The 16103-nt window shown below is 43.5% G+C and overlaps 1 protein-coding gene across 1 annotated transcript in view; it reads left to right on the top strand.

Annotated features, from left to right (window-relative positions):
• LOC308530609 (cell adhesion molecule CEACAM16-like) overlaps nucleotides 1-15749 on the top strand; it is a gene marked incomplete at both ends in the record, with an annotated part of 34973 nt that extends 19224 nt beyond the window's left edge. The window contains one exon of the mRNA XM_081107318.1: nucleotides 15391-15749. Within this exon, the coding sequence (XP_080963444.1) occupies nucleotides 15391-15749 (359 nt within the window). The remainder of the gene's footprint in view (nucleotides 1-15390) is intronic.
• Nucleotides 15750-16103: the final 354 nt, after the last annotated feature.

The following is a 16103-nucleotide window of genomic DNA, read 5'->3' as shown; positions in this document are numbered from 1 at the left end:
TCAAGGATGTGGGCTTAAGAGGGACACCTGACCAGTGGGCCAAGAGGGCCAGGAGAAAGCTGCATTGCACCAAAGTTGCATCCCTTGGCAACAGGCTTAACATACAACTGTGGAAAGGAAATGCCACAGGGCTGCTGGCACCTGGGAATCTGGACCTAAGACCACAGCCCCAAAAGGCTGTACTGCAAAAGGCAGCCGAAAAGGCTGCCTGAGCAGCACAGTAGTGGGGGGAGAGAAACCCACAGTTTCATGGTTGCTTTGGTTTTGTTTGTCCTTGATTTTATTTGTTAAACCCAGAACACAGGAATTTTCAATTTCAAACACTCACCCAAGGCCTCAGCACAGGCAGAGAGGCATAGACTTGAGGTGCCTGAGAAGAGGCTGGGGAGGGAAGCAGGGCAGGGAGTTGTGGCCAGGAATCCTGCTTTGGGATATTCTCAAGCTTCCCAACCTAAGTGGCCATTTATCTCCAGAAGAGCTAGCCCCTCCCTGTAGCCTCAAGGCAGGCAATACAGTCTGCCATACCCTGCCTGCATTGTTTATAGGTCTGAATAGATCCCTCAGTAACTGGATTGGAAGAGGGGCTGGTCCACCCTGCTATTCTGGGAACCAGACTAATTAAAACTCCAGGTTGTTAGCCAATCCCAGTGGTCTCCATAGAACGTTCTCTGACCAACCAAGGCCAGAGTAATATTTTGGGCCACCAAGGAGGAGTAGCTCTAGGCTAGGTCAGAAAAAACACACAACAACACCCATCTTACTTCCTGAAAGTGAAACAGCACCAACCCCACCTAAAGCCCTGTCAGAAACAGACTCTTGAGTGATTAAGACTGACAGCTGGAAGACAGGAAATGAGGGCAGTTTGGCTCCATCAGCTTCCAGCCAAGGCCCATGGAGACAGACACAAGCAGAGGTCCTGTGGATTACCTGGAGCTTCAAGCAGGGGGCTAAAAGCAGAAAGAAAGTGCTTGACAGTGGCCAGCATCTAAGTACCTAACAGGAAGCCCAGAATTAGCAGACAGAACAGAAGAGTGAGGTCCTAAAGGAGCTTCCATGGGACATTAAAACTCAGCTGAAGCAAATGACGCCCCCCCCGCTTTTTTTTAACTATTATTTTTTTTATTTTTCACTTTATCTTATTTAATTTCTGGCACCTTTGTCTTCCTCACTTCCGATTTTTCCTCCCATTTTTCTTCTCCAATCCCCATTTTACTTTTTCTCTCTCCTTTCTTCACCCCCTTTTAAAAATGGATCTTTTTTTATATGCTTTATTGATGTGTTAGTATTCTAGTCTCTGTTGGTTTATTCAAATATCTAATTTCCTCCTTACTTCTCCTACTCCATTTCCCCTTATTTTTCCTTTCTCTTCACTACTCATTTTTTTTCTCTCTTCTCTTGATATTTTCTTTTACTAATTTTTAACTTGTTTCACTTCCTACATATAGGCCTATCTACACTCTCCTCTGAGAAAATTTTTTAAAAAATTATTTATTTTTATTTTTCTGCTAGTCTTCACATTTCTTTTCCCCCTCATCTATTCTAAACCATGGTCCTTCCCCACTCATCCAATTTCTCAACCTTATTTTCCCTATTTAAGCTCTGCATCCATAGTTCCTGCTCCTCACCCTTTTCTTCTGGGTGTTTTTTGTTTGTGCTTTTTTGTTTGTTTTGTTGGGTTTTCTCCCCATAGTCTTTCCTTTCTCTAACTATCATTCTTGTTTTGTTTTCTATTTACTAATTCTCTTTTCTCTGGTGGTCATTTTTATTTGGGTTATAGGTGTCTCGTGTACATTCATGTTCTGTTCCTTCTGTGTCGTGTCTTGTCATGTTGTATTTTGTCCTGTTTGGTCAACACCTCCACAACAGTTGGCATGATGTGGTAGGGAGTGAGTCACAAAATCAGACATCCTGAGAGGAGACTCCATCCATGAATGGGGCAATAACATTTAAGACCCAACTACAACAGAAGAACCCAAATATCTCCAGCAGGGGGCCTCCCTAGAACACCCAGCCCAGGAGACCTGAGAGACTGCACCACTGGGACCCACAAAATATCTACTACATAAGACCAATTCAAACAGTCTGGGTGTCATAGCAGTGTGATCTAATACATAGAAACAGTTACAAAGGAGAGGCAATAATGGGGAGACAAAGAAACAACCCTAAATGAAAGAAAAGGAGGAATCATCAGAAAGTGACCTAAATAAAATGGAGGCAAACAATTTCACAGAGAAAAAATTCAGAATAATGGTTTAAGGATGCTCAAATGTCTTGATGAGAAGTTCACCAACGTGTGTAAGAATCAAGAGGAAATGAAGAATGACATAAGTGCAGTAAAGAAGACAATGGAAGATTTCAACAGTAGACTAGAAGAAGCTGAGGACTGAATCAGCGAGTTAGAAAACAAGGTAGTAAAAACTCTCAAGCAGAGCAGCAACTGGAAAAACAAATTAAGAAGCTGGAGGAGAGCCTAAGGGAGCTTTGGGACAACATGAAACAAAACAACATTTGTACAATAGGGGTGCCAGAAGGAGAGGAAACTAAGAAAGAATAGAAAACCTGTTTGAAGAAATAATGACAGAAAACTTCCCTGATATTGGGAAGAAAAACTCACACAACTCCAAGAAGCACAGAGAGACCTAAACAGGATGAATTAAAAAAGACTGACACCAAGACATATAGTAAGTAATTTGGCAAAGGTCAATGACAAAGTATAAATATTAAAGGCAGCAAGAGAGGGACAGAAAGTTACCTACAAAGGATCTCCCATCAGACTAGCAACTGATTTCTCAACAAAAACACATCAGGCCATAAGGGAATGGAATGAAGTATACACATTGATGCTAAGCAAGGGACTGAATCCAAGAATACCCTATCCAAGAAGGCTATCATTCAAAATTGAAGGTGAAATCAGGAGCTTTGTAGACAAAGAAAGGCTAAGGGAGTTTATCACCACCAAGCCAGCAATGCAAGATATGCTAAAGGGACTGCTGTAAAAAGAAGAAATAGAAAGGGAACAAGGAACACATGCATAAAGAATGAAAATGGCAACAAACAATTACCTATCAAGAATAACCTTAGAAGAAACAAGATGGTGGCATAGGTAATCATCTATACTTGTTGCCTCTCACAACCACAGCAAAATTGCAACTAAACAGAACAACAACTACCACCCAGAACTGCAGGAAAGCTGGCTGAGTGGAAAATCTACAACTAGAAGAAAGCGCATTGAGACCGGTAAGAGGTGCAGAGGTACGGAAAGTGCTGGCACCTGGATGTGCTGTTCTTTAAACTGAGAGGGAGATACAAGCTCACTCTTGCTTTGAATTCCAGTTACAGGTGAGACTCTGGGGGACCCAGGCACATACGGGGTGAAACTGGTCTGTCTGTCATTGGGACAGGAACGTGAGGACAGCTTACTCTTAGAGGTGCTCGTAGCAATCATTGTTCCTGCACGTGTGCGCGGGATGCGGAGAACCAGGAACTTCTCTGGTTCAGGGAAGCCATTGTTGTTTGTTCCACCCTGGTGATTCCCAGAGATCCCGCCCCACCCAATTTACAACCCCACCCAAGCTTTGTGCATCGGCTTTTGCATATGAATGGCCTGTCCTTTTGCCTAAAACACACTGCAGCTGGCTCAGAGAGCCCCAGAGATTCCAAAAGAAGGCCCACTACCTGGCAGCAGCAGTGTCCTTGCTTCACAGCTGGGCCTTGTATGGGTACTTCCAAACCGCATACAAAGAGGAGGAATCTACAGATGTCTCTGTAGCTCCTGTGGGGTGGCCCCAGACAATGGCTGACCTTGCACTTCCTTGGAGATGATAATGGATTACAACTTTTCACATCCATAAGAGACACACTCAAAGGGCCGACTCAGTGAGCACTAAAGCCCTACTGAAGCAAGTCCTGCACCATAAGGGTGTCTCCTGCACAACAGATCTTCCAGTGTAGACACAGTTGGACACCACAGCCAATTGGCCTGGAGGTCAATTCCTCCCAGGGATACCAACAGCAATCAAGGGTTAACTACAATAAGATTGTGCTAACATCCCACAAAGGGATGCACCAAGAGCATCCACCTCAGGTGACTAGGGAGGCTGAGCCACTGGTACCTATAGGACACCAACCACACAAGGCCACTCTATCAACTCAAGGAGACTTAGCAGCTACCCAGTACATAGAAACAAACACAGAGAAGCAGCAAAAATGCAGAGACAAAGAAAAAAGTCAAAATGAAAAAAAATGGATCTAAGCAAAATACTGGATATAGAGTTCAAAACCACGGTTATAAGGTTACTCAAGAATCTTCTAGAAACCTCCGAGAAATATAGTGAGACCCTCAAGGATCTGAAAAAGGACAAATTAGAAATTAAGCATACACTGACTGAAATAAAGAATAATATACAGAGACCCAAGAGCAGACGAGAGGATCCCAAGAATCAAGTCAAAGATTTGAAATATGAAGAAGCAAAAAACACCCAACCAGAAAAAGCAAAAAGAAAAAAGAATCCAAAAATATGAAGATAGTGTAAGGAGCATCTGGGACAACTTCAAGCATACAAACATCTGAATTATGGGGGTGCCAGAAGAAGAGAGAGAGCAAGATATTGAAAACCTATTTGAAAAAATAATGACAGAAAACTTCCTCTACCTTGTGAAAGAAATAGACTTACAAGTCCAAGAAGCACAGAGAACCCCAAACAAGAGGAACCTAAAGAGGACCACACCAAGACAAGTCATAATTAAAATGCTAAGGGGAAAAGACAAAGAGAGAATCTTAAAAGCAGCAAGAGAAAAACAGTTAGTTACCTACAAGGAAGTGAACATATGACTGTCAGGTGATTTCTCAACAGAAACTTTGCAGGCCAGAAGGGAGTGGCAAGAAATATACAAAGTGATGAATAGCAAGAACCTACAACCAAGATTACTCTACCCAGCAAAGCTATCATTCAGAATTGAAGGTTAGATAAAGAGCTTCACAGACGAGAAAACTAAAGGAATTCACTACCACTAAACCAGTATTATATGAAATGCTGAAGGGTATTCTCTAAGAAGAGGAAGAAAAAGGTAAAGATAAAAATTACAAACAATAAAGTGACAACAAATCCATATCTATCAACAAATGAATCTAAAAATTAAGTGAATAAAAAATCTGAAGAACAGAATAAACTGGTGAATATAATGGAATCAGGGACATAGAAAGGGAGTGGACTAATAATTCTCAGGGGTGGGAAGGGAGTGTGGGAAGTACAGGAAGAGATTGGACAAAAATCTTACACCTATGGATGAGGTCAATGGGGGTGGGGAGTAAGGTCATGGGGTATGGTGGGAACCAGGTGAAGGGGAGCTATGGGGGGGGGGAAGATAAGCAATTGTAATAATCTGAACAATAAAGATTTATCAAAAAAAAAAGAATAACCTTAAAAGTAAATGGATTAAATGCTCAATGAAAAGACATAGGGTAGCTGAATGGATAAATGGAAATGAAAAAAAAAAAAGCTGGAGTATCAATACTTATCTATGACAAAATAGACTTCAAAGTGAAGAACATAACAAGAGATCAGGAGGGCCACTTCATAATTCTAAAGAGATTGATTCAACAAGGGGCTATAACACTGCTAAACATAGATGCACACAATACAGAAGTACCAAAATACATTTAAAAAAAAAACTTCCGGAAGATATCAAGGGAGAGATAGATAGCAATACAACTATAGTTGGGGACTTTAATACCCCATTGATATCACTAGATAAATCTTATAGACAAAAAAAATAAGCAAAGAAACAGCAATTCAAAATGACTCACTAGATCAGAAAGAATTAGTTGACATCTTCAGTACATTTCACCTCAAAGCAATGGAATATACATTCTTATCAAATGCACATGAGGAATTTTCAAAGAAATACCACACATTAGGACACAAGCTAAGTCTCTATAAATTCAAGGAGATTGAAATCATAATAAGCATCTTCTCAGATCACAATGGCATAAAATTAGAAATCAACTACAATAAAAATGCTCAAAAACAATCAAACACAGTGACTGGGTTACCAAAGAGATCAAATAAATAAATAAATAAATAAATAAATAAATAAAAGACACCCTAGAAACAAATGGCAATGAAAACACAACAATCCAAAATCTATGGGACACAGGGAAAGCAGTCCTGAGAGGGAAAGTTCATAGCATTACAGGTCAACCTCAAAAAACAAGAAAAACTGGCAATAAATTATCTAACCCTACAACTTAAGAAACTAGATAGAGAGCAAAAAGAAAAGCCCAGAGTAAGTAGAAGGAAGGAAATAATAAAGATCAGAGAGGAAATAAATGACTTAGAGACCAAAAACAAACAAACAAACAAAAATTCTATATAATAAAACCCTAATATGTAAATCAACCGAACGGAAGAACAACTGGCAGAACGACTGGTCACTATGATGTACACTGTCCCCTGAGAGGGAGGCGACCAGCAGTGGCAAGCAGGGGGTGGAGTTGGCCAGTGGGCAGTGCCAGGCCACCAGCTAAGGCAGGGACCAATGGGGACCCCCTGATCACCATGCCTGTTGATGGCCCTGATCTCCAGCCAGAGCTGTGGACCCTAACCTATATATTGGGAATAGTCTCCTAGATTTAAAAATTAAAACCTGACAAGACTACTCTTACACTGAAAAAACAAGATAATGCAGTGATGACATGCATGGACTCTAGCTTGCACATTTTGTGGTTAGCCCTGATTCTGAAACTTGTAACTTTGTGACAAAGCCAATTACTTAACTTGTCTCAGCTTCAGTTTTCCACCCATAAGATGGGGAAAATGGTACTACTGCCTCAGAAGAATCATGTTATGTACTACTTTTTATAATTAGGGCCAAAAAATGTAGCTGCTCATACAGTAGAAAGATACCTTTCACCTGTATGAAAAGTATGGTCCCTGGTGCATGCAGCATTCCGGATTGAGAAAAGGATGTCTGACTTCCGGTTTAGCCCCAACATCCCCTGAGGGGTCCTGGATTGCGAGAGGACACAGTCTGGGAGAAGGGGCCTATCCCTCACCCGTGCATGAATTTTGTGCACTGGGCCACAAGTACAAAAGATAAATAGAACCAAGTGCTGGTTCTTTGAAAAGATAACCAAGATTGATGAGCCTCTAGCCAACCACACCAAGAAGCAAAGAGAGAGGACTCAAATAAACAACTGAGAAATGAAAGAGATGAAGTAACAACCAACCCCACAGAAATACAAAGAATTATGAAAAAACACTATGAACAATTCTATTCCTACAAACTGGACAACCTAGATGAAATGAACATATTCCTAGAAAAATACAATCTTCCACAACTCAATCAGGAAGAATAAGAAAACCCGAATAGGCCGATAACTACCAATGAAATTGAAGCAGTAATAAAAAAAAAAAAAAAAAAAAAAAAAAAAAAAAAAAAAAAAAAAAAAAAAAAAAAACTTCCAGCAAACAAAAGCCCTGGTCCAGATGGCTTCACAGGGGAGTTTACCAAACATTCAAAGGAGAACTAAAACATATTCTCCTCAGACTATTCCAAAAAATTCAAGAGGAAGGAACAATTCCAAGCTCTTTCTATGAAGCCAGCATTACCCTAATCCCAAAAACAGATAAAGACACTACAAAGAAAAAGAATTACGGGCCAATATCCCTGATGAACAAAGATGTTAAAATCCTCAACAAAATATTAGCAAATTGCATCCAACAATATAGTAAAAAGATCATACACCATGACCAAGTGGAATTTATTCCAGGGATGCAAGGCTGGTACAACATCCGCAAATCAATAAACGTGAAACATCACATAAACAAATTGAAAGACAAAAACAACATGATCATATCAACTGATGCAAAAAAAGCATTTGGCAAAATCCAACATCCTTTTTTGATAAAAACTCTCAGCAAAGTGGGAATAGAGAGATCATACCTCAACATAATAAAAGCCTTATATGATAAACCTATAACCAACATCATACTCAAACGACAAATACTAAAACCATTTCCCAGGAACAAGACAGGGATGCCCACTTTCACCATTCCTATTCTACATAGTATTGGAAGTGCTAGCCATAGTGATCAGGCAAGAAGAAGATTAAAAGATATCCAAATTGGAAAAGAAAAAGTAAAACTGTTATTATTGCAGATGACATGATATTGTACATAAACAACCCTAAAGACTACATAAAAAAAAAAAAACCCTACTAGATTTAATAAATGAATTTGGCAATGTAGCAGGATACAAAATTAACACCCAGAAATCTGGCATTTTTGTACACCAATAATGAACTCACAGAAAGAATAACTAAAAAACAATCTCATTTACCATTGCAACAAAAAAATTAAGATACCTAGGAATAAACTTAACTAAGGAGGTTAAAACCTCTACTTGGCAAACTACAGGATGTTGAAAAAAGCGATAGAGGAAGATATAAACAAGTGAAAGAACATATCATGTTCATGGATCCATAGAACCAACATCATTAAAATGTCCATACTACCCAAAGCAATCTATAGATTTAATGCATTCCCCATTAAAATACCAATGGAATATTCCACAGACCTAAAACAACATCTCCAAAAATTCATATGGAATAAAAAAAGACCCTGAATAGCTGCAGCAATCCTGAGAAAGAAGAACAAAGTTGGAGGGATCACAACACCAGATATCAAGCTGTATTACAAAGCCACTGTTCTCAAACTGCCTGGTACTGGCACAAGAACAGACATATAGGCCAATGGAACAAAACAGAGAACCCAGAAATTGACCCAAGCCATTGTGCTCAATTAATATTTGACAAAGGAGGTAAGAGCATACAATGAATTCAAGACAGTCTCTTCAATAAATGGTGCTGGGAAAATGAAACTGGACCGCCAACTTACACCATACACAAAAATAAACTCAAAATGGATAAAACCCTGAAATGTAAGTCACGAAACCATAAAAGTCCTAGAAAAAGCTATAGACAGAAAAATATCAGACATGTCTCATAGTAATATGTTTATGGACACATCTCCTAGGGCAAAAGAAACTTAAGAGGAAATAAACAAATAGGACTACATCAAAATAAAAAGCTTCTGTAAAGCAAAAGAAACCATCTATAAAACAACAAGAGAGCCCATGCATGGGAGAACATATTTGAAATGTTACATCCAATAAGGGTTTAATCTCCAAAATTTATAGGGAACTCACACAACTTAACAAAAGGAAGATAAACCATCTAATAAAACAATAGGCAAAGGACATAAATAGATACTTTTCAAAAGTGGACATACAGAAGGCCAAAAGGCATATGAAAAAATGCTCAAAGTCACTAATCATCCAAGAGATGCAAATAAAAATGACAATGAGGTACCACCTCAGATGTATCAAACTGGCTGTCATAAAAAAATCAACATAGTACAAGTGCTGGCGAGAAAAGGGAACCCTTGTACACAGCTGGTGGTAGTGCAGACTGGTGCAGCCACTGTAGAAAACGGTATGGAGTTTCCTCAAAAATTAAAAATGGAACTCCCATTTGACCCAGTAATCCCATTTCTCAGAATATATCCCAAGGAATCAGAAACACCAATCAGAAAGGATATATGCATCCCTATGTTCATAGCAACACAATTTACAATAGCTAATATTTGGAAACAGCCTAAATTCCAAGCAGCAGATGAGTAGATTAAAAAACTGTGGTACATGTACAGGATGGAATATTACACACTGTAAAAAAGAAAGAACTCTTATCATTTGCAACAGCATGGATGGACTATGCTAAGTGAAATGAGACAGTTGGAGGATAAGTATCACATGATCTCATTCATTTGTGGAATATAATGAACAACATAAATCAATGAATAAAAATAGATCCAGAGACAGAGAAGCATTGAACAAACTATTAAACTTCAGAGGGAAGGCCGGGAGGGTTGGAGGGGGTGGTAAGAGATCAACCAAAGGACTTGTATGAATGCATATAAGCATAACCAATGGACACAGACAATATGGGCGTGAAGGCCTGTGCTGGGGGGTGGGGGCTGGCTGGGAGAGTTCAATGGGGGAAAAAGGTGACAAATGCAATACTTTCAACAATAAAGAATTTAAAAAAAGAATGAGGGACATGTTAATTATTTTCATTGTAAGAAATTCTCTGGTGCATACACTAGCAAAACTTAATTAATTGAATGTTTTCAATATGTTAATTTTATTATATGTCAACTAAAATTCAATAAATATGTTAAATTTATATATATTTATATACATATGTAATATTTTTTAAAGTGTAAGTTGAATGAAAAATACAAAACTCAAAAAATACCCAACTGTAACATGACCTTTTCTTGCACATTTAGCTGCTAGTCCACCAGAGGGCAGCAGAGCTAGTCCAAAGCTGGGAGCCTCCCCAGGTGGCTGCTGACCTGTCCTGAGCAGCACCCACAGCCCAGCAGGGCCCAACCTCAATAGCATCACTCAGTACTTCTCTCTCTCCACTGCCACACTGTACTCCCTCAGCTCCTACATCCAGCCAGGCATCTGCCCACAAAAGACCAGTGCTCTGCAGGCAGCTCTTCCCCAACACCCCCTGTCCTTCAAGGGGCACAGGACCACTCACACTTCAGATCTCAGCCAGAAGATGAATTAATCAGTTCTCTCTGGGATCCCCTGACCAGCTGAGACTCAAGTACATGCTCTGGATGCACCAGAACTTTCTACTCATGGCCCTTCTCTAGATTATAATTGTATTCTTAGTGCTATGATTTATCTGAGAGCCTGTCTCTCCTTATAAGGTAAACTCCATGAGTGCAGGGACCATGTAGTTCTGTTTTCTGTGGAGTTCACAGGTGCTCAGTAAACAGTCATTAAAGGGATGAGGGAAACCACACAATGGAAGCCTGTCACCCTGTGTGACACTTGCAGTCAGATGATGTTCCTGATCCACATGAAGGCCTTGCTGTCAGCCTGAGAGGGGGCCACAGCCCCTTTGGGCACGTGGATGTCCCAGCGTCCGGTCTTTACCCCACTTACAGTCAGGAAGAGGGATAGGAACCTCCTAACATTGAGGGGTCAGACCCCTCTTTATTCCCAGAAAATCACAGTCCTCCCCACCCCCACCCTCTGAGTGGCGTCTCATCTCTTCAGGGTCTGGAAAGCAGCCCGTGCTCAGACATTCTGGATTCTCCATCCCAGATAGAATCCCCTCAAGGGAATTAGGGGATGACTCCCTATCCCCAGGGTCACTGGTCTGGATACAGCTGCCTGTCGCCCATAAAGCCATCTCACCAGCCCACGGTGTCCTAGGGAACAAGGGGAATGTCCTCAGCAGGATGGGAGAGGAGAATCTAGGATATGGGGGTGCTTCCATATCAGAAGTGTTGAGAATCCCACGGGGGCCTCCCCTCCCCTAACAGAGGGACCCACAGAGTCCCCTGGTTGACACTCCATGTTAAGCTGCTCCAGATCCGGGGCCCCATGGGGAGGCCTAGATCAGATGACAGAGAGGGACACAGGGGACTGGATGCAACATCCCAATGCAGTGATGGGAAACGCAGGGCATTTTGGGGATCAACCACCCAGGTCAGCACCCCTTTCCCAAAAGACTCAGGAGAGCCCTCACCGGGCTCTGGATTTGAAAACTTGGGGACATAGAGCTCCTTTTGAAACAGCACATCCATAAGAGGGGACAGCTCTCCGGACACTGGCCTCATAATACTCTGGACAAAGCCAGCCCTCTCACTGGGCGCAGCCTGCCCTGGAATGAAGTCAGGAGGCATGAGACACACTGGAACCAGGCCACGGATGGCTGTCTCTAAGTCTAGAGGTCACAGCCCACCTCTGTCTAGGGCTCACAGTGAGCTCCCACCTTCTGAAGCCTTGTCCTCATTCCTAGTGCAGTACTGACATTGGCTGCAGGTCTCCTTTTGCCTTCCAGGGGGCAACATAGAGACGCACCTACAAAACACAGGAAATCCACACTTGAACTGGGCTTTGGCTAAGGAGGTGCAGAAGGATACTCATTTCCATTTTCTGCTCCAATAGGTTTCTCTGAGCCCCTCCGTCATGCCTTCGCTGTCCCACCTGCTTTATCCAGAAACTGTGAATGAAAAGGGGGCTGTGCAAGAAACCTGATAAGCCCAGGGGGCCACATGGCAGGCCTGACAACCTCAGTGACCAAAAGTAACCACACAGTGTGGTCTGATCACAAATGCCTAACTGGGCAGGAGATGGCAGGGAGTCATGTCCCAGGCCTACAGCTTCCTTAGCAAATGTCAGATTTTACCTTAAGTGAGCCCTTTCCCTGTTCTTATGCATCTTGGATAACATACCTTTTGCCCGTCAGAGTAATGTTCTTTGCTAGACCAATTGAAGTCAGAGCCTCTGGGACCTGATTAGGAGGCCACAGAGCCCTTGTATTCCCTGGTTCCCTGCACAGCCTCTGTACCTGCTGTAAATATTAACTATCCGGGACTCTCCCATGTAAAAAAAAATATATGTTTTTCTCCATTTTGCCTTTTATTCAATTCTGGAGATTTCCCTGCTATGCTTTCCCTCAATTCGCAATGGATTCCATGCAACTTTTTTTCATCTTCCTTGATTATAATCCTATATAATAAAAGTCTAATATGCAAATTGTCCCCTCAGGTACTCGTTCAACTGGGAGTTTAACCACTCACTATGACCTGCGCTGATCACCAGGGGTGGCGCAGAACATGGCGGGCATTGACGATGCGCTGCCAGCCCCTATGGGTGGGATGGTGGAGCAGGTGTGTGGGCGGGGACAGGCCAAGCAGGGTGCCAGGCAGGGCTGGGGGCTTCGATGCTGGGGGCATGAGCTGAGGCCCGATCCCCCCAGGCCACCCTGAGGGACCCCACCCTGCACAAACTCGTGCACTGGGCCTCTAGTGTATAAAGCTGAAAAACTGCCGTTCTTCTCAGGATTTGAGATCTTGCTTGCAGTCATATGACATCAGTTTGGCAGAAATACTCATAAAAATCCTCCACAGGTTTGGACATTTCTGACTTGACAGGGTCTCGGGGCAGCTGCTTTTTCAGGGATCTCTATGCTGCTCCCCAACTCAACACTGGAACCAAACATGGCAAGCTGAGGTGACCTCAAAAACATGCCCCAGGCAGAGGACAGAGGCTACCTAAACAATTAGGGTGCACACGGACAGGCTCAAGCAACAAAGAGAGGGAGGGCCTCCTTGAAAACATTCCCCAAGGACCATGAAGCCCACAGCCACCTGAGCTCCCACCACAGTCCTGTCTTCCCAGGGCACACAGGACACATTATTTTTCACACCTGGAAAGTACTGGTCCTTCTGAGACCCATGGTAATGGGGTCTCAGCTCGTGGAAGCAATGGCCAGGCAGGTGACAACCTGAGATAGAAGTTAGGCCCCTTCTGCAGTCATCATCTGGCTTGACCCCTTCTCATCACCAGTTGCCTCTATGGCTTTCCTACTGGGAGGAAATCCAACCTTCCCAGCACATTTGAGAACACAGGAAAAACCCAGTGCCCAGATGGGTTTCTGTGTCACAAACAGAAATAATCCCCAGGTTAAGGGCCTGTGGGGCTCTCTGTGTGGTGCTGACAAACCCAAGACCAAGACACAGCAGAGGCCTTGCTGTTGCAAGTGGGCTCCACACGCCAGTAAGACCCACCTCCCTTGAGAGCTTGTTAGATGCAGAGTCTCTGGTCCACCACACACCTGCTGAGTCAGAATCTGCATTTTAACAGGATGTGGAGACCCTCCCTGTGCACAGGAGAGGGGAAGGACTCCCCCCTCCCCCGCCCCGACCAATTCTCACATCATTGGGTCTTAACCTGGCATCCATGTAGCTGGGCAGCTGCTGAAGCAGCCTTTCTAAAATGTCACCTGGGCATCCCAATCCTTACGAAGTTTCAAAGGAGATTCAATGCAGAGCCGAGGCATCTCTGTGACAATTTTCCTGAGGTGGCCCCAGAACTCCTGCTCTGAAGAGGAAAAGTCAAATGTGAAAGAGGGAGGGCTGTGGGGAAGGCAGGTGGAAGGAGCCGTGGAGAATGTCCAGAAACCAGACACCCCAGCTGGTGCTTTTCTGGACACGGTGTGCCTGTGCCTTTGTGTGCCTGTGCCTGTGTGTGTTTGAGGTTTGTGTGTGTGTGTGTGTGTGTGTGTGTGTGTATGTTGTCAGAGACTTCAGCAGTTTCCAGGAAACCAAAATGTAGAGTAAAGGTAAACTGAAAGGGGCAACAGGGTTGGCAAAAATAAGGGGAGGGATAGGGAGGGTCCTGAGCGCTGACCCCGCCCTGGCCCACATGACCAGGGAGGTTATCTTGCCCCAGAAGGAGGCTCAGCACACAAGGAGGAGGGACAGCACATCCTACCAGTCTGGACAGAGGTGCCTGGGAGTCTTACTGGACCTTGAGCTCTTCTCTTAGAGGAAGGGACAGAGCAGGCAGCAGTCACCATGGAGTTCCCTGCAGCCCCTACCCACAGAGGACGTGTCCCGTGGCCGGGGCTCCTGCTGGCCGGTAAGGAGGGGACAATCCCTGGGAATGGAAGGGAGGTTGGGAGTCAGAGACTGGCCAAGATCTTCTGGGGAGGACAGCGCTGTCGGAGGAGAGGAAGGGCTTCATTTTGGACCTGAGTGAAAGGACAGGGGCACAGAGTAGGATGAGAGAGGGGGCTCAGCAACAGGAAAATCTCATGATGTGGAAGTGGTGAGGGGCAGAAAAACCTCAATTGTCATTCATTTGCTAAGTTATTTATCACTGAGTATTGAATTTTGACAACTGAAGATAGTAATAACAATTTATTTCAGGTGATACCAGAAACATTTTAACCAGGGGCACTAAATATTGTCCTCACCACCAACAATAAATATGGGAAAATACAACATGGGACGTGGACAAGCCTGGAAACACTCATTCATGCACCCACAAGTGTTTGCAGCCTATTGCAGGCACTGGGGGCACAAGATCACAAAATCCCCTGCCCACATGCAGCTCACATTATTTGGGGAGAAAATATATGAGAAGAGATTTACTTGTAACATTAGGTACCCACAAGTGCCCTGAAGGGAACAGAGCAGGGACAGGTCAGAGAGTGAAGATAGAGGTTCTTTAGAGAACATAGTCAGGGAAGGTCTTCCCTAGAAGGCCACTGAGTGTCAACAGGAATCTGAGGGCAGTGAGGGGGACAGACACACAGACAGCTGGGAAATAGAATTCAAAACAAAAATCATAGGTTCTGAGTTGCTGAAGCCATGGTGGCCATGTTGCTGACCTTGACCAAGGAGATGCACACACGAACTCACATGCAGACTAAGGCTGAGAGATTAAGAGAAATGCCTCATCTCTCCATCCCAATACACAGATGAAATACTGATCAATCTCTCTCCTCCCTTCTAGTCTTCCTCTTAGCCTTCTGGATCCCGCCCACCACTGCTCAATTTGCTATTGTCTCAACCAATGCTGCTGAAGGGCAGGATGTGATTCTACATACCCTCAATAAGCCTCCCAATGTTGCTCGCTTTATGTGGTACAGGGGTGAAAGGACTAACTCCAAAAATTTGATTATGTATGTAACTCATTTAAGACGATATAGAACAGGATCTGCATACAGTGGTCGAGAGGCAGCAAATCTTAAAGGACACCTGATCATAAAGAATGTCACCCTGAAGGACAGAGGAATGTACATGGTAGTAGCCATCCTTCGAAATTTGAAAATAGAAGCATCATTTGGACATCTCAATGTATACCGTGAGTGATTGCTCTCTGACCTCTAGGTGTTGGGTGGGGTGAATTCTACCTCACACTCAGGACTGACCCCCTGGACTCTCCTCCATCCTCCTTTGCTTCATGTCCCAAGCTGGGTTTGGGCATTTAGTGCAGGACACACTCAGTGGAGACAAACATCCTAAGATCCGGGTTCCCTACCCAGATTCCAGCCCTACAGACATTCGCCTGAGAGAAAAGGGCCAGTTTGATGGGAGTGAGTCAGCAGAGGGAGACCCGACTCAGTCCAGGTCCCTGGGCCCCTTTCCCTGACCATGACCCTGAGGTAGACCCTGCAGGGCTCTGTAAGGACCTGGCCTGAGGGGCTCCATGGGTGCTTCACAGAG

The sequence above is a fragment of the Myotis nattereri genome (assembly GCF_964212035.1).
Source record: "Myotis nattereri genome assembly, chromosome: 15".
Lineage (NCBI taxonomy): Eukaryota > Metazoa > Chordata > Mammalia > Chiroptera > Vespertilionidae > Myotis > Myotis nattereri.
The sequence above is the reverse complement of the archived record's forward strand: the minus strand, read 5'-3'. Positions and strand labels throughout refer to the sequence as shown.